Raw genomic sequence first — 20,404 nt, forward strand, 5'->3', positions numbered from 1 at the left:
TTTCCAAAGAAATGTTTAAATGTTCATGTGGAACCTTAGAGCCTTGATCTGGGATCAGCAGCATCAGTATCACCTGGGAGCTTGGTAGAAATACAGAATCTCAGGCTCTGCCCAGACCTGCTGAATCTGAATCTGCATCTGCCAAGCTCTCCAGGTGCTTCTCTATAAATTGAGTCGACACTCTAGTGCCCCAGCTGGCACATACATCACTGTGTAGGAAGGAAGGATTTGAAGATGGAAGGAGAGAGGATAAGTGAAAATCTAGACTTTCAAACGGGTATTAGTGTGACATCTCAGGAGACAGATAACGGACCTGGTGCAGTCTGTAGAGAAGAGAATCAGCAAGTTCTCACAAGGGTTGAGTGGCCATCACTAACAGAACAGTGGCTGGTATTTGTCAAGCATGTCTGATTTTCCAAGTGCTGAGCACACACACGCATTGTCTCATTTGCCCTCAGAGCTTTCTTCAGTGTGAAAAGGAGGAATCCTTGGCACAGAGCAGGTTAATGACTCAAGGTCTTCCAGGGTTGGCCAAGTAATTGAAGTAGACTCTGCTGGTCCTGCCATTTGGGAAAAGCCTGAGTTGATGTCGTGGACACTCAGGAGTCTGGCCAATGTGTGCTGTGGCAGTCTGAATTTTTAGTGATTTCTCATAAGTCTGTCCTGGCCTGATAGACTAGCATTTGCCCATCCTGATTCATCAAGTGCCATGGCCCTGGGGATGACTACAACTGTTAATACTTGCCAGACCCTAATACGGACCCCATTCTGCCACGCAGAATTCCATGAACAGGCTGGCTGTGCAGGCTCTGGAGAAGATGGAAACCAGAAAGTTCAACTCTAAGAACAAGGGACGCCGGGAGGGGAGCTGTGGGGCTCTGGACACACTCAGCAGCAGCTCCACGTCTGACTGTGCCATCTGCCTTGAGAAGTACATCGACGGAGAGGTAATGGCAGAGGCCAGGCCCATTCTGGTTGGGGCTGAGGTGGACAGGTCAGCAGAGGCCCACAAGTCCTAGCAGGGCAGGGCCCTGTATTCATTTCCCACAGCTCTGCAGGAGCAGAGGTTTTTAATGCCTGTGTCTCAAGGGGATGGCCTGAGACATTCTGAATACTATTTCCCCATAAAAGGGGGTGGCCATGGTGCAGACACACTCCTCCAGAGGACCCAGCTGAATGTAGGTGATTTTGGAAGTTGATCAGAAGTATATGAGAGGCCAGAAAATGTCTGGTTTTAAGAACATTCTCACATGTTGACCTAATTTTAGAATTGCTCTTCTGAAAACTCTTAAGACCTGTCTTGATACAAACTTTTACAAAACATTTGTAAAAGTGTAGAACATTTGTTTTTATTTAGAAAGAAATGAGGGGTGTGATGTCCCCTTTTTCTCTTCTAGCTTTTTATTCTAAATTTTCAAACCTTCAGAAATTGTACAATGAATCATACAGTGAATTTTGTATCATTCACTTAGAATCAGCCATTGTTGCCATTTTGCTATGTTTGCTTAATCTCTAGGTAGAGGTATACATACATACACATTGAGAGAGTAAACCATTGCAGACATTTGTCTCCCCTTTGATGAAAGTGTTCCACTGCTCTGTAGACTATTGGATGAAAAATGAATTTTTGCAGAGGCCTTTGCATTAATAGCTTTGCATGGCCTCTAGGGGCAGACTGCCTGGGTTCTAATCCTGACCCAGGCAGCTTCTAGCTTTGTGATCTTGGGCAAGTGACTTCATTCTCTATGCCTCTGCTTGTGACATGGGCCCAAGACTGACCGACATTTCAATTGTCATGAAGTTTACATGAAAAAATAAAGGTAGAACCTTTGCCAAGGTCAAGCACAGCGTTAGGTATTTGAATACTATTATTCAAACTGAGCTGGTCAGAGAATGGGGGGAAAAAAGGAAATTTAGCAAATTTGGAGGGTGCTTGGGCTGAGGAACTCCAGAGATGGTTCTGCCTCAGAAAACCCCATCACCTCCTCTCCACATGGGCTGCTTTGGTTATAAACCATGAGCCCCAGGTAAGTGTTCAGAGTCCAGTGAAAGAGAGGACAGGAGAGCTTTACCTCTTTGCTGTCCCAGCTGTCAATCGTGACTTCTGGGCATCTTCCTTTCTACACGTTCCATTGGAGTACTCAGAGGTGGCCACCATCCCAAAGATGCAGAAGCCCTTTCTCTACACACCCAGGCTTCCCATCCGCATTAGCACACGGTGTTTGTCTCCCCTTGTGTGTGGCATGAATGTGAGTGCCCTCCTCTAGCCATCAGAAAAGAGCCTGCTTCTGTGTGCTTCCTCCCTTAACACTGAAAGCCATGGTTGGGCCTGGCTGGTGGGCTATTTCCTTCTCCCTAGAACTCATGTATGGGCCCTGACTCCAAGGAATTGAGCAAACCTATAGCTAGAGATGGGGATGAGGTGGGGAAGGAACCTCCGTCCACACTGGGCTCCGCAGGAAGAAGCGCGTGCTGGGCTGAAGGCAGAACTGCCCCCACCTATGCCCTCCCCTCAGGCTGTGTCCTCTCTCCCTTCCTAGGAGCTGCGGGTTATCCCTTGTACTCACCGCTTTCACAGGAAGTGCGTGGACCCATGGCTGCTGCAGCACCACACCTGCCCCCACTGTCGGCACAACATCATAGGTAATTATCACCCATCTCCATCGTTGCTGAAGAGTCACTGTTCCTACTGAGTGCCCAGCAAGAATGTGACACATGATACAGCCTGGGGAGGGAGTAAAGCCACTGTAGCATTGCCATCTGGACTTGGGGGCATGGGGACTGTGCGTTCTGGAGGTCACCAAGCTTCCAAACCCTTAAGAGAGCCTGGCATAGAGAATTTCCCTGAGTCTGATTTTCGTTTTCACATGAACTGGCTTCCTGACCTTGCACAAAGGATCTGGCCTCTTCAGGCCTTAGGCCTGCAATCTCTTTAGCAGGAATGACTGCTAAAGTAATAATGCTTGCCCATGCCTGGAACTAGAGGGTTGTCCCGAGACTACAAGAGACAATGAGTATGAGGTGGCAGGGTTGCCATGCTGCTCCGGGGTCGCTGGTCCCGGTGATATGATATTATTGAACGAGGGGGCTAGAACGCAGGGCGCACTCCAGGTAGCTGTTTTTCCATGAGGGAACATGCCTTTTATCTTATTCGCCCTGTTGCACTCTGCAAACTCCTGTGGTGCCTTTGTTGGGCAAAGCAGCAGGGAGATGGGCCCTTATAGCCATGACTACCCTTTAGATGGAGAAGTGGGTCAGCCACTGCCAGTGTGGCCAAGTTTGATGACGGCTTAAAGCATGAACCAGGGCACTTTGGCATGTGACCAGCCCTGCTGCTTCAGTCTTTGCCCTTACTTATCTATCTCTCTAGCCCCTGGCACCAGGTACTCAGCCCTGCTGACTTTGTTCTCCCGCCTCTCCCCAGAGCAAAAGGGAAACCCAAGTACTGTGTGCATGGAGACCAGCAACCTTGCACGCAGCCGGCAGCAGAGGGTGATCTTGCCAGTGCACTACCCCGGCCGTGTGCACAGGACCAACGCCATCCCAGCCTACCCTACAAGGACAAGCATGGACTCCCACGGGAACCCTGTCACGCTGCTGACTGTGGACCGGCATGGGGAACAGAGCCTCTATTCACCACAGACCCCCACCTACATCCGTGGCTACCCACCCCTCCACCTGGACCACACCCTGGCCCCTCACCGCTGCGGCCTGGAGCACCGGGCCTACTCACCAGCCCACCCCTTCCGCAGGCCCAAGTTCAGCGGCCGCAGCTTCTCCAAGGCAGCTTGCTTCTCCCAGTATGAGACCATGTACCAACACTACTACTTCCAGGGCCTCAGCTATCCTGAGCAGGAGGGTCAGACTCCACCTAGCCTCGCTCCCAGGGGTCCATCCCGTGCCTTTCCCCCAAGTGGCAGTGGCAGCCTGCTCTTCCCCACCGTGGTGCACGTGACCCCACCCTCCCACCTGGAGAGTGGTAGCACATCCAGCTTCAGCTGTTACCACGGCCACCGCTCGGTGTGCAGTGGCTACCTGGCTGATTGCCCGGGCAGTGACAGCAGCAGCAGCAGCAGCAGCTCTGGCCAGTGTCACTGCTCCTCCAGCGACTCGGTGGTGGACTGCACTGAGGTCAGCAACCAGGGTGTGTACGGGAGCTGTTCAACCTTCCGGAGCTCCCTCAGCAGCGACTATGACCCCTTCATCTACCGCAGCCGGAGCCCCTGTCGCATCAGTGACGTGGGCGGCTCAGGCAGCTCGGGCCAGGGGCCCATCGTGCACCTAGAGGGCTCCCAGCCACCCGAGGAGCTCCCGGCAGCCCACAGTCAAGGTGCTGTGCGTGGAGAGCCTTGGCCAGGCCCTGCCTCTCCCTTGGGGGACCAGCTGTCCACCTGCAGCTTGGAGATGAACTACAGCAGCAACTCCTCCCTGGAGCACAGGGGGCCCAACAGCTCTACCTCAGAAGTGGGGCTCGAGGCTTCTGGGGCTGCCCCAGACCTCAGGAGGACCTGGAAGGGGGGCCATGAGGGGCCATCGTGTGCCTACTGCTGTGAGCCCCAGTCCTCTGCACTGGAGCCCAGCGTAGGAGCAGCTGGGGGCAGCACCTTGTTCCTGGGTACCCCCCTCTGTGAGGGCTGTGGCCCCACAGGTGCAGAGTCACAGCCAGGAAGCTCCCAGGGCCTGTACAGCCTTCACCCAGACCATTTGCCCAGGACAGACGGGGTGAAATATGAGGGCCTGCCCTGCTGCTTCTATGAAGAAAAGCAGGTGGCCCACAGTGGCGGAGGGGGCAGTGGCTGCTACACTGAGGACTGCTCCGTGAGTGTGCAGTACACACTTGCCCAGGATCCTCCGCCCAGCTGCCACCCAGGGGCCCGGGACCTGAGCCAGCGCATCCCCATCATTCCAGAGGATGTGGACTGTGACTTGGGCCTGCCCTCGGACTGCCAAGGGACCCTTGGCCTCGGCCCTTGGGGTGGGACACTGGGCCCTGACTCCCTGAGTCCCCATAGGGGCCTGGGAGGAGCCCAGGAAGAGGAGCGGGTTTTGTGCTGCCAGCCCCGGGCACCGCTGCTGCCTGGCTGCCCTCCAGAGAAGGCAAGGGCCACCAGGGTCAGCTTCCCCAGTGCCTCCCAGGACATTCAGGAGTCCGGCACCACAGCCACTCAGGCTGCAGGTGAGAGCAGATGACAGAAGGCCAGAGTTGAGGTCTTTTTCTCTCTCTCTGATCATTTTCTAAGTGACTCCCTTGGTGCCCTTGACTTTAAACACCCATCTGTATCTGATGACTTCCAAATGTTATTCCCCAACCTGTCCTTTTCTCTGAGTTCCAGACCTTTTGGGCCCTCTGCTTTCATAATTTTTCACCCGAGATGCCATGCAAGTATCCCAGCCTGTCAGGTTCACAGCAGTGCTCTGATTCCTCCCTCTGTGCCCCCATTCTTCAAGGCTCCCCACCTAGATGCTCAGGCCAAAAGTCCAGGTGCCATCTCTGAGCCTGCCCTGCTCCTCATACTCCAGTGTCCTGTCTGCGAGAATTGTGCAGAAAATTGAATTCCCAGAAAAGTGAAACTTAGTCAGAGACATGTCAAATCCAATTGCAGAATTTTTATTATTAGATTCAGCAGGCATCATCAAATTGCTATAAAGTTTCCAAACATTTTGTCTCAGTAATACACAGTGTACAGTCCAGCACCTCGGAGTAGCACTGTGACAAGTTTTACATCCAAAGTATATCGTACGTCTGTCTCTGCGTCCCCACCTTTGTTCCTTAGGCCCATTTCCTCTCTCCAGAGTGAAGCACTATTATCCTCTGACTGATCTCTTGTCACTAGTCTTGCCTTGTGTTCCACGTGGGAGTCAGAGTAGTCTTTTTCGACCATAAAGTCTATATTACACTAGAAATCCCTTCAGTGACTTGCCATGACCTTTAGAATTTTGAAAACGTAAACTCCTCACCCAGTTCTCTGTGGCCTGGCCCCTGCCTGCCCCTCTGACCACCTGCTTCGCTCTCCTTGCTCGCTACTTTAGCACCCTGTGGCCTCCGTCCTGTTCCTCCAGTGTGCTAAGCTCATTCCAGCCTCTAGACCTCCTTGCTGCTTCCCTCCTCCAGATTTCAGCTTAAGTGACACCCTCCAGTTGCTCCGAGGTTACTCTTAGACCTGTTTCCTCCTCAGAATATCACAACCTGAAATTGCTTTGTTTTGAGGTCTGTAAGCTCTGTGAGGGGGGTCTTCTCCCCTGTTCTTCCCAGTGCCTACAACAGTGCCTGATGCACATCTTTTGTACATTGTGTTTTCATGCTACCCTAAGGGCTTCCAGAAGGCTCTGCACATCCAATGAGAGAGGCCAGCTCTCTAGGAGGTACCTCTGCTTTCGGCACAGAATGAGGGGGTCTCCTTAAGCCTTTTACCACATGCACAGTCTTTCCAGTATTGTGACCTGTCACTTCCTAAGAGTCTGCGACACCTCCCGGGCATGGGCACCCAAGTCCCTTGCCTGGTCCCTGTGTCGTTGTGTCTGCGCTGCTGGCTCCCTCCCCTGATGATTGTTCTCTCTCTCCCAGGACAGAGATCTCGCACAGCAGACAGCAGTGGCATGGGAGCCTGAGCCCAGAAGGAACTCTTGTGTGGAAATGGGAACTATACGGAGACTCCAAACTCTTGACTTCCTTCAGAAAAAAAAAATTTTTTTAGCTTTGATAAACACAAACGTGGTAATAAAGAGAGCCCTCCTCAACCCAAAATGTGAGCCCCCTGTGGCAACGCCCCCATCCCCCTTAACAAATCAACAGACAAAATTCTCAAGTTTTTGACTCTTTTGATAACATGTTATTCTTTTTTGTAAAGTGTGTGTGCTTGGGGTTCCGAGGTGTGTGGGATTGAATTCTCGGCTTTGTTTTTAAGATATTATATGTAAATGTAAAAAGTTATTTAAATATATATTTTAAAGAACCCTAACCGCCAACTTTTGCTGAAAAGAAAAAAGATCACTGCTGCATTAATTGAATCACATCATGTATAGATACTGTTGTCTCCCCAGAGGGAGCTCAGGCCTTTGAAAAGCTCAGGGCTACACCTGCCTTAGAAAATGAACCAGAAACTTGAAGTAAAGCTAGTCGATATGGGTACAAACTCTAAGGAACAATGCAATGCTGCCTCTTTCTTTCTCATGGCAAATCCCAACATACAGAATTTCAGGTCTTCTCGGAAGCCATGCTTCTCCAGCCAACACCTTTTAGGCAAGTGATGGAAACAGCTGGGAATAGGGTGGAAGGTCTGGGGAGCTGGGACAAGCCCCAGAAGCCCCAGGGTGACAGACAAGTCTGCCCCGCTGGAATTATCATCCTAAGGTATAGGACAGAGTTCACAGTCCTGATATTGGGCTTCCTGCAACTGGCTGCAGAAATGGTTGATGGGGTATGTGGGGACGAACACCCAGGAGGAATGTAGTTTGCGGCCTTGGTGTCTGATTGGGCAGGGGACAGAGGGCATGCAGGAGCTGCTGCTTCCTTGGGCTGCCTTCCTGGGGGTGGTAGGACCCCATCTGGTCTGCACCAAGCTTCATTGGAATGATAATGTTTCCCATCCCATTTCACTACAGAAGCACTGCTTCAGGGTCATTCAGCCCTCTGCCTCGGGGCTGAAGTTTCTCATCTCACCTGCAAATGTCTACTATCCTTTCTTCCTAATGCACTATTATGTATTGATTCTCCATGAGACAGAGAAAGAGACTATCAGATAGTTTAGACCCAAAGGGTAGGTTTTTATATATTTTTCCAGCCTTTGGTGGTGGTTGCTTTTTTTTTTTTTTTTTTTTTTTAAGGAGGGAAAGTTTAAAAACCCAAACCATTTTTTAAAAAGGTATTTTCATTTTAAAAGGGAGAATCTATTTAAAGCTATTTCAGATCAGGGATTGTCATTCTTTTTGTTTAATGTAATTCTTGTTCTTAAAATTCTTTTTTAGAAGAAACTAATCACTTTAGCCCTGTGTTCACTAAACTCTTCTGGTCACCTCTGTTTATTCATTTACTGGGCAGATATTTGGTGCCACCTGAAAGCTCATTTGTGAAATAGGAACCCTGGGAGCTGGCCCTCTGTGGGTGGGGAAATAGAGACTACCCTGCATTGCCAGGAGACTGATGACTCCTATCCAGTAAAGCACAGGGGGAGTCAGCCCAGGGTCCGGACCAGAACATTTTGAATGAAAATCTCACTGTATCAGAATCTTTTTTTCTTAAAAACCCCAGTTCTGTGATGAGGAAATTTACTTAACTTCTAGCCAGGATGTGACAGAAGGAAATTCCAGTGTCAAATGATTGAGCCACTTGCCATTTAGGAACTCACTGTGGTGAGATTTGTCCTCCAGCCTCTGAGGTGCAGTCCCTCGGGAGCCGCTACCCCCAGGCCCGTGCCCAGCACACCTGTTGGCGAGGGTGTGAGAAGTGCCTAAGCTGTTGACATGTGATCTGGGCCGCCTTTATTTCTCCAGCCAGGAGTAGCAGCTGCTGAGGACAACAGCTTGCATTACATGGTTTTGGGGAAAGGGGGTTGTGGGTATGGCTTTTAACATGAACTGCAAAAAGCAGCTTCTCATTGTTGAGGTTTTTTTTGTTTGTGGTTTTGTTTGTTTTTAATGTCTTTGAGTGCATATTATCTTCCTCGTGAGAAACTATACCCCCAAAGTGGCTTTCTTTAGCCTTAGCTGGAAAATCACTCCTAAATAGCCTTAAGCAATAAATAGATGAGCAGAGAATGTGGCTTCAACTGGGCTTATTAAAATAATTTGTTAAGTTTTCATTTAAATGAACAATAACTAGAGATGACAAAAGAAGCACATTTAATGTTTGTAGTTTACAGGGTGGTAGAAACAGAAAAATGAAAATGTTAAATTTTAAATATCAGTCATTCTCTTAAATTTGTGTTGGCTCATCAGACAGGGAGGTCACCAGGATATAGTAACCAACTATGTTATTGCCGCACCATTTAAATCAAAAGAAATGTCTTGTGAGGTTGTAAGACTCCAGTCATTATGACAAGTACCTTTTTCAGTGACCTCTCAGTAGTATGTGAGGATTTATAGCTGTGGAAGCTGGGTGCATCGCTTTTTCCATTGAGAAGCCCCCCACATACTGGAGTGTGACCGTGGGTGTGGCTCCATGGCCCAGCCCTGGTGTGTGGGATAGCCATGCAAACTGAAGACTGCTAGAACCAGTTAAATAGGGGTTTGGAGTTCTGATCAACAAGGTACCTCTTTGTAGACACAGCCCCCGTATGATGGCTTTAACTCAGTCTCTTTCCCCCTCTCATCTGAACCCAAGCCATTTTTTAAAGCCTCATCTGCTGTCCCACCGCTCAGACCCTCCCTTTTGTGCTGCTAGTTTCTACTCAAAGTTCATGCAGGACTAATGCTTTTAAACTGAGGTCTAAAAAATAATTACTAATCAAGAGTATTATTTTTTAAACAGAACCGCCTTTTTCTATATGTAAACTCTATTGTGTTGGTCTAACAAGGCACTATTTTAAAAATTTTTTTTTTTTTTTAATTTTCTCCCATAGCACTTAAAAGATATTTTGTAAAGACTTTGCTGTAAAGATTTTGTAATAAAATGGTCTAAGGGCTCCTTCTCCAACATTACCATTTTTAAAAAATGTTTTAAAGGCTAGAAAACAACTTATGTATATTCTGTATATGTATAGCAGCACATTTCATTTATGGAAATATGTTCTCAGAATATTTATTTACTAATATATTTATCTTAAGCCATGTCTTATGTTGAGAGTGTGACATTGTTGGAATAATCATTGAAAATGACTAACATGAGGCCCTGTAAATACATGATAATTGCACACAAATTTTACATATTTGCCGACCAAAAATGATTTAAAACAAGTTGTAGTCTTCTATGGTTTTGTAACAAATTGTACAAATGACTGTAAAAAAATACAATTTTATCAAGTATGTGTTCTATGTTGTCATTGCTCTGTTTAGTAGAGGTCTACACATTTCACAGAGGAGAGGTTTGCATGAAGCAGTGCCTTGAACTTCAACTCGCTCATGAGAACATCCATATAATTTCCTCTCCAGTTAACATAGAGTTCAGGTTCTTGGGGATTTAGGTGATGTCATGGGAGAGCATCCAGTACAGAGTACGTGAGATTATTTCCTTGAGGTGATGGTAGTTTTTCAGCTCAGCCCTCTGCAAAGGGAGTGAGGGAAATGGTAGTGCATCCTAGCAGTCCACTATTTAAAAATCAGGAACACGGCCTGGATATAAACCATTGGCTTCAGGCCTTTTTCTACCCTCGATCCCCAAGGGAAAGGTGCTTTTAGCGGGGGAAAGAAATCTAGCCCTCAAAATTACCTGCTCTTGAGAGTGGAAAGGGGCCCTTAGTCTCTGAATCTTGTACCCATTTGTCTTTATTTCCCAGGGAAGGTAGTTACTAATTTGTAAAGCAATCTGAGATTACATGGAAGGTGCAAAGTGGTGTTTATTTTTCAGACATCTAGCAGAGGGTATCCTAATCCCATGAGTTCCAGTTTCTATTTCTCCCTCTTTAACTTGGGCCATTTCTTGGGCACAGGCTCCTCATGGACCTCTAACCGCTTTGTGCCTGGCAGCGGGTTCTGAGCACCTTCGAGGCTGGCAGCTTGGCTGCACAGAGCCTCCCAGAGCTTTTGCTTGATGGCCTTACCCAGCTCCAAACTATACCTTTTGGGGGTTCCCGAAGGATTCCACAGCATCGGCTCAACCACAGCGTGGTACAGAGCCCGGTAACCCTCTGTGGGGAGGCCGTGGATGGTTAGGGTGTCCGACAACTGCTGTCTCTTTCTGGCTTCAGGAAGCAACGCCTGGGCCATCCAGGCTGCTGTCCCAATGTCCCGGGGTAGCACTTGGGTGGCAGCCAAATGTTCAGCATATCTGTTCTCAAGATCTTGGCGGACTGTTACTTTTTTCTCCTTTGAACTTTCTTTACTCTAGCCAGAAAGAAAGCAGAGAAGTCAAAGCTAAAACTTGAGAAGGGAGCTCAGAATAATTATCTGGGATTTGTGTCCCAGAGTCTTGGTTACAGCCACAACCAACATTTGTCTAGCGTGTTCTAGTTGACTGGATTCCTTCATGTATACCACTGTGTGCGTTCCCCATAACCCTGTAAGGTCAACAGGAGACAGCTTTAAAGGAAACGAAATTGGAATTGGTTTGCCCAAGGCCACACAGCTAGAAAGTTAATAACCACAGTTGTCATCTGTTGATTGCCATGCAGGATCCTAAGCATTTACTCTGTGCCAGGCTCTGTTCAAAAGCCCTTTATAAGTACTAACTCTCAATCCTCACAAAACCCTGTGAGAGAAGGACTGTTATCCCCATTTTATAGATGACAAATACCAAGGCAGAAAGAGGCTAAGCCCGCTGTTGTCCTTAGTTATAGTCAAAGCTAGGACTTGAACCTGACAACCTAGCTCCAGTGTGCATTCTGAGCTCTGCTGGCCACCATGAATAATGGAGCTGAGCTCTGATCAGGCCTCTAGATGTCAAGTTCTCCATGTGGAAGTTCATAGCCAGGTCTGGCTCACCTCTGGTGTTCCAGTGTCATGCCTGCATGCTCTACCCATATCCTGGCCTTTTCCAACTTTATTTTCCCTTCACGTCAAGTTTATTTGTGTTTATGAAAGTCAATTCATCCTCCTATAGAACTAGGAAGGGAATAAATAACATGGCCCCAGATCTGGTGATCTCTTCACTTTATCATGCTGCTGCCCCTCCACCCCTACCTTCTACCTCTCTGCAATCCTGTCTTTAACTTTAGGATATCCTTCAATTCATGTAAATCTCTTAAGTGTTAGGTATTCTCGAGCTGACATTTCCCTCTCCCACTCCTCGTCACATTTTCTCCAACACCAGCTATCAACTACCTCATTGATTCCTCCTGCAGGCCTCCTGCGCCTAGATGAGCCCAGACGCTGCCCCACGGGCTGCTTGCTCTTGGAATTCACGGAGTTTCTTATCCTGCCTTGCTGAGTGGCTTTCATTGCTGAATCATCCTTGGGCTTTAATCTTTTCGAGGGTGTTGCTCCTCCAAACTTGTGTGGTACTGGGTGGCATTTATCCTTCAGTTGTCTCCTGAGCACCAGCTTAACCAGGGAGAATGAACTGGCAGTTAATGGGTTCTTTACAACTTCCCAAGAAGAAGTGGTACCTGGTGCTGTGGTGTTGATGTTCTGCTTTGCACACATTCTGGCCGTCCAGATGTTTGTGAGAGTTGATGAGTCCACATAGCAGTCCTGAAGCCTGGTGTTCAGTAAGATAGACTGTCGGAGTCCATAGGTGGGGCTGGGGTCTCGTCGCACATAGATTGGATGCTAGAATTATAAAGAGGGAAAAAGGAATAAAAAATACCAGTTCTCAAGAAGAGACTAGAAGGTCTATTTGGAGGGAAATTCTTAACATCTTTTTAGAGACCATTCCTTCCACACACATCTTAGAAATCTTTCTACATATCCTCTCTCCTGCTCACCAAAGCCTTTTGTACCAAGATCACAGAGATATTCAGGCTCTCATAGAATATAGCATGCTTGGGCCGGAAGTGGAGGGTCAGGGAGCTTTACAAGGAATCAAAAACAAGTCCTATCTGCTGATAAGCTAAAGGAACTTGTGGCAGGAAAAGGATGGGAGATAGGATCACTCAGGATTCCTCCAGGAACTATAGTCACTTCTCAACCATACTGCTACATAGAAATGACAACAGGTAAAGTCCTGCCAAACTCTGAATATACTTTCTGACCAGATTGCCATGAGCTAAGAAAAGCTGCTATACAGGGAAATATACTCTGGGGTCCATAAAGGCAAAAGCACAATGTAAATGAAGCTGGCTTCCATTTCCTGGGACCAGCCAAGAACAAGAGAACAATCGGGATAAATTAAAATCACATCTTTAAAAAGGCCTGGCTTTCTAAGAAATGTCATCTATAAAAAGTAAAATCACCTTACCATATTTCGGTTGCCTTAAATTTTATTTTAGCTAGCTTAGTAGGGGGAAGAAATATGTTTTTTCCTTTCCTTTTTTCTCTTTTGCTTTTTGTTTTATTTTGTTTTGTTTTAATATTTCTAGTCACCTGTCTTTCTCTTCCTCAGTCACACATGGGCAAATTGCAGTTTGTTTAGATTTTGGCTTACATGCAGCCAGTTTTGAACCATTATCTCTAGTATTTGTGATGTCACTTTGGTTTGTGATGTGAGTATGGGTGGGTATTACATCATCGGATTTTATAGTTAAATTATGTTGGAAGAAGTTCTATTTTGTTGTGCTTACAGCCTCAGGAACTTCTGAAGGCCTCATTTCCCCACAAATGTCTCCGGTGAATTTTGAAGGTTAAATATTCTTAAGAAGCACGTTTTGCACACCAACTAGTCAAATATGCAGACCAGATTTATGGATACAGGTAGTGAGATGCATCCTTACATGTGCAAAAGTGCCCTTCTTCATGCGCATAAAGAAGGTACTGTTAAATTCTCAGAATAGCTGCCAAGGTTAGGGACCAGAAATGAAAGAACACGTTCCTGCAGCCCTGGGCACCTCTCCCTGCGTGTCTCTCCCTGGGAGACTACATGGTTTCTGGAATGTGGTTTTATTTTACATCCCATGGCAAATGCAGTAATTAGAGCTGTTAGCAGTGTCAAGGGCTTGAAACGAGAACAAAGACGCCTCTTCCTGGGAACTCTTGGGCAATGCCTAGCTCCTTATCAGGTGCTTGTCCTGTTGGTGGTTTTGATTTTTCATACACAAAATGCCAAAAGAGGCTCCCTCCCGAGGGGGAGGAGAACAAAATGATGGAAAAACAGAGTATGAGTCTGGCAGGCATTCCTGGAATCGCATGTGTTGCCTGTTTGATTTTTCGCGTGTTGTCCCTGGAGTGAATCAAAGTCTGCAGGCAGACCGCACCGCAGGCCGTGGTGGAACCACCTCCAGGCCGACGGCATCTGGACCCACAGACGCTTGGGAAGACAATGGGGCCCATTCAGTGGCGAGCCCTGGCCTCACCTCCCAAGAGGTGGGTCAGTTTAAGAGCAGGGTGTTGGAAAGGGTTTGTCTTTGGGAAGGGTTTGCAAACGTCTGGAGACTGGGCAGGCAAGCATCCTTTCAAAGCTGGTGAATCCCAGAGAGGTGGCACCAGGTTCTTATGTTACTGTCTCTCTTAACTCTGCATGGCAGGGACAGAGGGAAAAGTTGGGCAAGAAAGGCATACTGGGAGTAGCTCTTCTGTTTCTCTTCTCTTCTTCTTCATCTTGAGGTCGGCCTTCCCACACCACCTCTTTCCAGACACTCATCTGTTGTATTTACTTTCCTACGCCTTTTCCTTAATGACCAAGTGTCACTGCTCTGGCTCCAAGGAACACTCTAAATCTCCTTCTAGCACAGAGCTGTTCACATGGACAGCAGCTGATGCATACTCTTCCATCAAATTCTGCCTTCTCTCCCTTCAATGTAAGTCACTTCAATTGACTGTACCCCAACAGGAAACCTTCACATTCCTTAGAACTAATAGTAATCTGGCCTGTGCTATTTCTCCTACATCAGTAAAATCTGTTTTTATTGAATGCTTACCAGAGGCCAGGCATTCTTCTAGGCATTTTACAAGCATTATCTTATCAAATGATACCAACGGTCTTATGAGTTTGGGTACTGTTGCCATCCCCACTTTACAGATGAAGAAACTGAGGCACAAATTTCTCAAGAACAATGCCCCAAAGCTAGTAACCAACAAAGGCTGGACACGAAGGTTTATACACGCTTTCTCTTATGTGCTTTCACCCAGTTATCACTGTAATGCTTTGCCTTTCATCTGGTTAGCCCATCACATACCACACCTGGGCCCAGTTACAGTCCTATCCTTGTCACGAGACTTCCTCTGGACTCAGGAGGTAGTCTGTATGAGCTGATGTCCCAGATCCATCTCTCAATGTGGAAGTTAATTCGCATTTCTGAATCTTATTTTCCTCATCTATGAAATAGGGATAGTAAGAGTACCTACCCCAGGATACTGGGAGGATGAAATGGACAATGCCTCTGAAGCACTTGGCATGGCTCCTGGCACATAATAAGCACTCAATAAATAATGTCCTTATTAATATTATTAATATTGTGGCCTATTCGCCCATCTGACCTTTTCTTGAGCTCCTGTTGCTCATGGTCTGAGTGACATAACCCAACACTGAATATGAACTTTGTCTCGGGTCCTTCACGTGCATCCATCTGATTTATGGGGCCAACTAAAAGAGCCTCTTGAAGTGAGGAATGAGTTTGATCTGATCCAGCATTTCTTTTTCTATGATCCATCTTTACTAAGCATTTGTCAGATTCATTAACTTCACAAAAGCGGTGTATTTACAGGAGGCACATTTCCCTCTGGTTGTGGGAGTTTTCTAGAACATCCCATGCTTCATTAGACAGAAAGGAAAGCAGGTACCTGAAGATATGCTAAGGAAAGTGACTAGTCTTTCATAGAGATTGTTCCATCAAAGGTTGTTCAGAATTACCAAGTCAGGATGGTTCAGGGTCCTGAAATCATGGCAAGAGTTTCCATTGTTGGTGCCAACACCTGATTCATGAATTTGGGGTTGAGGCAGTGGGCTTTCATGTTGCTCGAAATCCTGTTCTTTAGTTTGATTCTCCAGTGAACCATTTTTTTTTTTCCGGCCGTGCTCAATATACATAACTTTTATTTTCCACCCATCGTTTGGAGCTGTGCTTCCTGACATATCTAAACCACCACTTCTATTTGGAAACACATCTGCCCTTCTTTGATGCTTAGCCAAACCCTCCTCACCGTATTTTTAGCTCCTATAATGTTTCTTCTTTCTTTTTTCCTTTACTACAACATTTCTTCTCTTTAGTTTCTCTTAGCTCTTCTGTTTCTGGAGTATCAGTTAATAAAGAGGAAATTGAGCGGGTTTATATAAATTCTTGGCTTTTCCCATCATGCCCCACTCTCAAATTCTGGTGGAATTTAGTTGTTTTTAATCTCAGATGTTTTTATTTTAACACCCAAGCAGTAAACTTCCACGCCCATATGGGAAAATATCTGAGATGTGCGATGTAGAAAGTTTAGGAAAGACGAGAAGAACTTTGGATGAGAGAATTTGAAAAGATTCCTGAACCATGATGCAAATTCCGAGGACCAATGATTTAGACCACATGTGCTTAATATGCACCTATCATGGGCCAAGTATGTGAAATAAGGGTGCCCTGCCCACTCTGCAACCCCTTCTCACCTGACTCTAAGTTGTCGTATCTGGCCGCCTGGATGTCCCACAGACACCTCTAGCTCATTATGTTCAAATCAGTTCTCTCTCCCTTCACCCCTATCAGAACAAGTAAACTATTGCCTCTCTTGAATTTTTCATCACTAGTTGCCTGGCCCAGAAATCTGGGAGACAGGATCAGTAACAGTACTGTGCTGAGCCAAGTATGAGGCTAAAGGAAAATCAAGAATCTAAACCCAGTTTTTATTTTAAAATTTCGATATTTTGTTCAACTTGAATTTTTTGGCATTTATTTACATTTTAAGATACTATATTAAAATAATTGATTAAATATATTTAATATACTTTAAAACCTATTAAATAATATTTATTTCTTTATCTTGATTATTGAGTTTCTTGGGCCCCTTAGAGTTTACACCTGGGGTGAATGCCTCACTCACTTTACCCTCATTCTGGCCCTGAACCACTCAGTAAGCATTTGTCACTAGAGCCCCATAAATACAAGAAGGCAACTCACCACGGTGATTAGTCCTAGAGGCCCGCTGCCTGGGTTCAGAGCCCAGCTCCACTGTTATGTGACTTTTGGGTAAGCCATTTAACCTCTCTGTATGAGGGGCATGGTAAGGGTGCCTCAGTCATTGGGTCTTACGGGAGGATTATGTGAAATTCAACAGCAAGCACTGTACACAGCCCAGAGTTTGGTGAAGTTCTCGGGAAATGTTTGCTATGGTTGTTATTATAATCGGGCTCCTCATCTAGTGCTCACTCCACAACATGACTGCCCCGTGAGCAAAAATCACCCCAACTGGAGTTTCAAAGATACCAGGATCACCCAAACTTCACCAGCTGAGCTCTGCCAGTTTCTTGGCAAATCCTGCTGCTCTTGGAGGAATGAAAGGGCTCAAATGCAGAGCGCAAGCAGGCAAGCAGACAGACACCATCTTCCCAGAGGCCCAGGGGCTACAGTCTGTGTTCTCACTCTTTCCATGAAATAAAGCTGCTAACCGACTGAGGCATGTGAAGGATTAAAATGAATGTCTCAGGCTGCTCCTTGCCAGGGGCCAGGACCACATAACTGAGCAAAAGACCTTGAGCTATTAAGTGCCCTGACCTAGACCCGCTCGGCTATATTTTTAGCCTCTGTGCACTGTTTCCATCACCTGTGCTGGGTTTTAAGCTGGAAAAGAGGGGAGGGAGGCCTGGGGAAAGCATGAGGGATGTTTCTCATAGCAGTCAGTGGGGGCAGGGGCTTGCACACTGTTTCTGAGTTCTGTTGGAAAAGGCAGTTTCATGGGCTTGCAACCCCAGTGATGTGACCATAATGAGTTAGAGGTGTCTGTGGGACATCCAGGTGGCCAGATCTGAAAACTTAGAGTCAAGTGAGAAGGGGTTGCAGGGTAGGTAGGGCACCCTTATTTCATATACTTGGCCCATGAAACCAGCACATGTCGTTCCTGCCTTCTTGCTGCAGCTCTGAGCTTAGAAGGGCCCCACGCTTGGTTTAAAACTCTGTAGTTGCCATCTCGAAATTCTTAATCATTTTGAACAAGGGACCCCCACATTTTCACTTCTTACTGGGCCCTGAAAATTACATAGCCGATTCTGATTGTACACAAGGCTAAGAGAGCCAAATGAAGTAAGGGTACCCTGCTGGAGGCAGGACAGGCTGAAGCTATTATCATAAGGCAAGAATCTCCAGATTTGACCAAACAAACCTTATTTCTAATCTCCTGTCTGCCTCCTCCTAGGACCTCCTCTGAAACTGAGATGAGATGTGAAAGAAGCTTGTAAACTGTAGAGAGCTATGTCCTGCTTTGCTAAAACCTTTACCCAGCTTTCTATTTAAAACAGTCCATTCTCTGTCAACATCATTTGTATTTCTGGTATTTTTTGCTCCCCAAAATTCAGGTTATTTTCATGTTGGTTGACTAGCCCCTCCCCTCCATTAGAATGTAAGCTTGTCCTGTTGCTGCTCTTACCATGTTCCTCCCCGGGTATTTTTTAAATTATTAAATTAGATGAGGTAATATTGGTTAATAACATAAATTTCAGGTGTACAACATCATATTTCAGTATTTGTAAACACTATTGCATGCTCACCACCCAAAGTTTAGTTTCCTTCTCTTTCCCCTCATTGAGTATTTGTTGAACAGAAGGTTCACCTTTACTGAGTGCTTACTTTGTGTTGATGGTTTCACCCACAACTTCGCATTTCATTCCTCTCCTAGGTGCTCCTTCCTTCTCCCCACATAAGGGCACAAGTTAAAGGTGAAGAGTTCCCAGGTCCTGCAGAAGGAGGAGGTTTTGGAAGTGGAGAAGGGCCAAAAATGGTGGAGAAGAGAGGGCAAGCAAGAATGGGAGACACCAGGTGGGATGTGGAGGGTGTGTCCCCAGGGACGGGGGTGTCCTCCTGCTCCAGTAAGGATCCCAGAGGATTCTTGAGCTCGGGAATGACACAGAGAATACAATGAGTGAACAAGATTCTTCTTGCTGCAGCTCTGGGTCGTGTGGGTGGAAAAGGACAGAGATTGAATGAGAGGCCTCGTGGGAGGTAGCTGTGCCTTTGGGGCCCAGCCCTGGGAACAGCTTGGGAGGGGCGATGGAGGGAGGCAGACCCTGGGAGTGGGAGATAGGGCAGCTCCGGGTGGCGAGGGGTCACAGGGGCCGGTGTACCTAAGGCGGGCCGTGTATCCCGCCGGCCAGGACCGCCCCAGCCCAGCTCTGGGAGCTGCGAGTCGGCACACGAGGGCAGATGTTCCTGCCGCCGCACGGGGCGCAGGCCCACACTTGCAGGCCCGGACCAGGGACTTAAAAGCGCCCGGTGCGCCGCCCAGACCTGCCTCGAGGGGCGTCACCGCGGCGCTTTAGGGAGGAGCTGAAGGAAAATCTCATCTGCCTGAGGGGAATGCGGGGGCGGAGGGAGGCCCAAGGCAGACTCCTAGGACAGCCGGGGAAGACCTGGGAGGTGGGAAGGCAAAGGGCTAGCCGCGCCAGGGCTGAGTTTCAGGAAGCCTGCACTGAACTCCAGGGTGCTCCAGTCTGTATTAAAGTATCATTACCCCATCCGCCTCTGGACTTTCTCTGCGTCAGGAGCTTTACCCGCTTCTATGTCACCTAACTTTGTGAAGTCCTTTTATGATTCCCCTTTAGCAGATGACTGAGGCTCAGACAGCAGGAAACTTGCCCCAATTGACAAAAGTTATGCAATAGGATTCGGAAGCGTGCGCAGTATGCTGTCTCTGTATCTGCTATAATTGGGAGTGGTGAAAGGAAATCCATTTTCTAAGCTTCTACTGTGCGTGTGTAAAAGTTTCCGTACATCGCTTCATTGAGTACCACAGCTTTGGGGGTAGTTGCTATCAACACCTCCATTTCATATGAACAAACTGAAGTAAGAGAGCTACTTAAAACTTGCCCAAGGTCTCACAGGTGACCTGGACAGGCTGACTCCAGAGCACTCTTTTCTTAACCACTACGATTAGCCCAGCAGGGAAAAGTGGTTTGTAAACTACTGTTCTGATTATTACCGCTGCGGTTGAGCCCGCGCGTGGGTCACGACCCGAGTGAGGGTGGAGCAAGGGTCACTGCGCGCCCGACCCGCTCCAGCCGGACCAACCCTCCGGGACCCCGCCCCTCACCTGCTGGCCCCGCCCCTCGATCGGACCAATAAAAAGCTCCGCAGGAACCGGCCCAGGTGTGGAGGACGATGTAGGCAGTGCCTGGCGCGTGAGTGGCAGGCGCGGCCCGAGGACTGGGTGGAGGGGGCGTGCGCACTCGGCTCCGCCCCTCGGGCCTCGCGGAGGAGCCTGGCGGGCCGCGGGCGGCCGGGGCGGTGGCGGCGCTGGGGAGGGCGGGCCGGGGCGGGGCGGCCGGGCGGGGGCGGGGCCACGCTTCAGCCCCGCGTCCCGCTCCCATGGCCGCCCCCGGCTCCCGGCGCTGCCCCCTCTCCCCCGGGCCGTGCCCCGGGGCCCCGCACTGACGGCCCATGGCGCCGCCCGCCGCTCGCCTCGCCCTGCTCTCTGCCGCCGCGCTCACGCTGGCGGCCCGGCCCGCGCCCAGCCCTAGCCTCGGCCCCGGACCCGGTGAGTGAGCGATCCCCGACGCCGGCCCTGCGCGGTACCAGCCCGAGGGGCCAGCCTGGGG

At 48.1% G+C, this 20,404-nt stretch overlaps 3 protein-coding genes across 5 annotated transcripts in view; 2 read left to right on the plus strand and 1 right to left on the minus strand.

Annotated features, from left to right (window-relative positions):
• ZNRF3 (zinc and ring finger 3) overlaps positions 1-9,960 on the plus strand; it is a 138,106-nt gene extending 128,146 nt beyond the window's left edge. For both annotated transcript variants that reach the window (XM_039861934.1, XM_039861935.1), the window contains exons 6-9: positions 780-947; positions 2,541-2,643; positions 3,425-5,176; positions 6,566-9,960. In XM_039861934.1, the coding sequence (XP_039717868.1) occupies positions 780-947; positions 2,541-2,643; positions 3,425-5,176; positions 6,566-6,609 (2,067 nt within the window). In that variant the 3' untranslated portion in view covers positions 6,610-9,960. The remainder of the gene's footprint in view (positions 1-779; positions 948-2,540; positions 2,644-3,424; positions 5,177-6,565) is intronic.
• On the minus strand, positions 7,799-20,248 carry CUNH22orf31 (chromosome unknown C22orf31 homolog). The gene is made up of 4 exons (XM_039861839.1): positions 20,036-20,248; positions 19,900-19,980; positions 11,914-12,360; positions 7,799-10,977 (listed from the first exon to the last, which is right to left on the minus strand). Exons 1-4 carry the CDS (start codon positions 20,246-20,248, stop codon positions 10,543-10,545), a joined length of 1,176 nt encoding a protein of 391 aa, XP_039717773.1. The 3' UTR covers positions 7,799-10,542.
• Positions 20,157-20,404, plus strand: part of KREMEN1 (kringle containing transmembrane protein 1) — a 63,609-nt gene continuing 63,361 nt past the window's right edge. Inside the window, exon 1 of one of the 2 annotated variants that reach the window (XM_039861937.1) lies at positions 20,157-20,343. In XM_039861937.1, the coding sequence (XP_039717871.1) occupies positions 20,247-20,343 (97 nt within the window). In that variant the 5' untranslated portion in view covers positions 20,157-20,246. The remainder of the gene's footprint in view (positions 20,344-20,404) is intronic. The other variant, XM_039861936.1, reaches the window with a different exon arrangement.

Source organism: Pteropus medius, unplaced genomic scaffold (assembly GCF_902729225.1).
Source record: "Pteropus medius unplaced genomic scaffold, Ma_sr-lr_union100, whole genome shotgun sequence".
NCBI lineage: Eukaryota > Metazoa > Chordata > Mammalia > Chiroptera > Pteropodidae > Pteropus > Pteropus medius.

Excerpts from the sequence above, each read along its gene's own strand:
- CUNH22orf31 (XM_039861839.1), bottom strand. The coding sequence starts at position 20,248 with ATGGGCCGTCAGTGCGGGGCCCCGGGGCACGGCCCGGGGGAGAGGGGG. Across the intron at positions 19,981-20,035 it reads GGCCCGAGGGGCGGAGCCGA|GCACTGCCTACATCGTCCTC; the intron begins GTGCGCACGCCC and ends CTCACGCGCCAG. Across the intron at positions 12,361-19,899 it reads TCGAGGGGCGGGGCCAGCAG|CATCCAATCTATGTGCGACG; the intron begins GTGAGGGGCGGG and ends TTATAATTCTAG.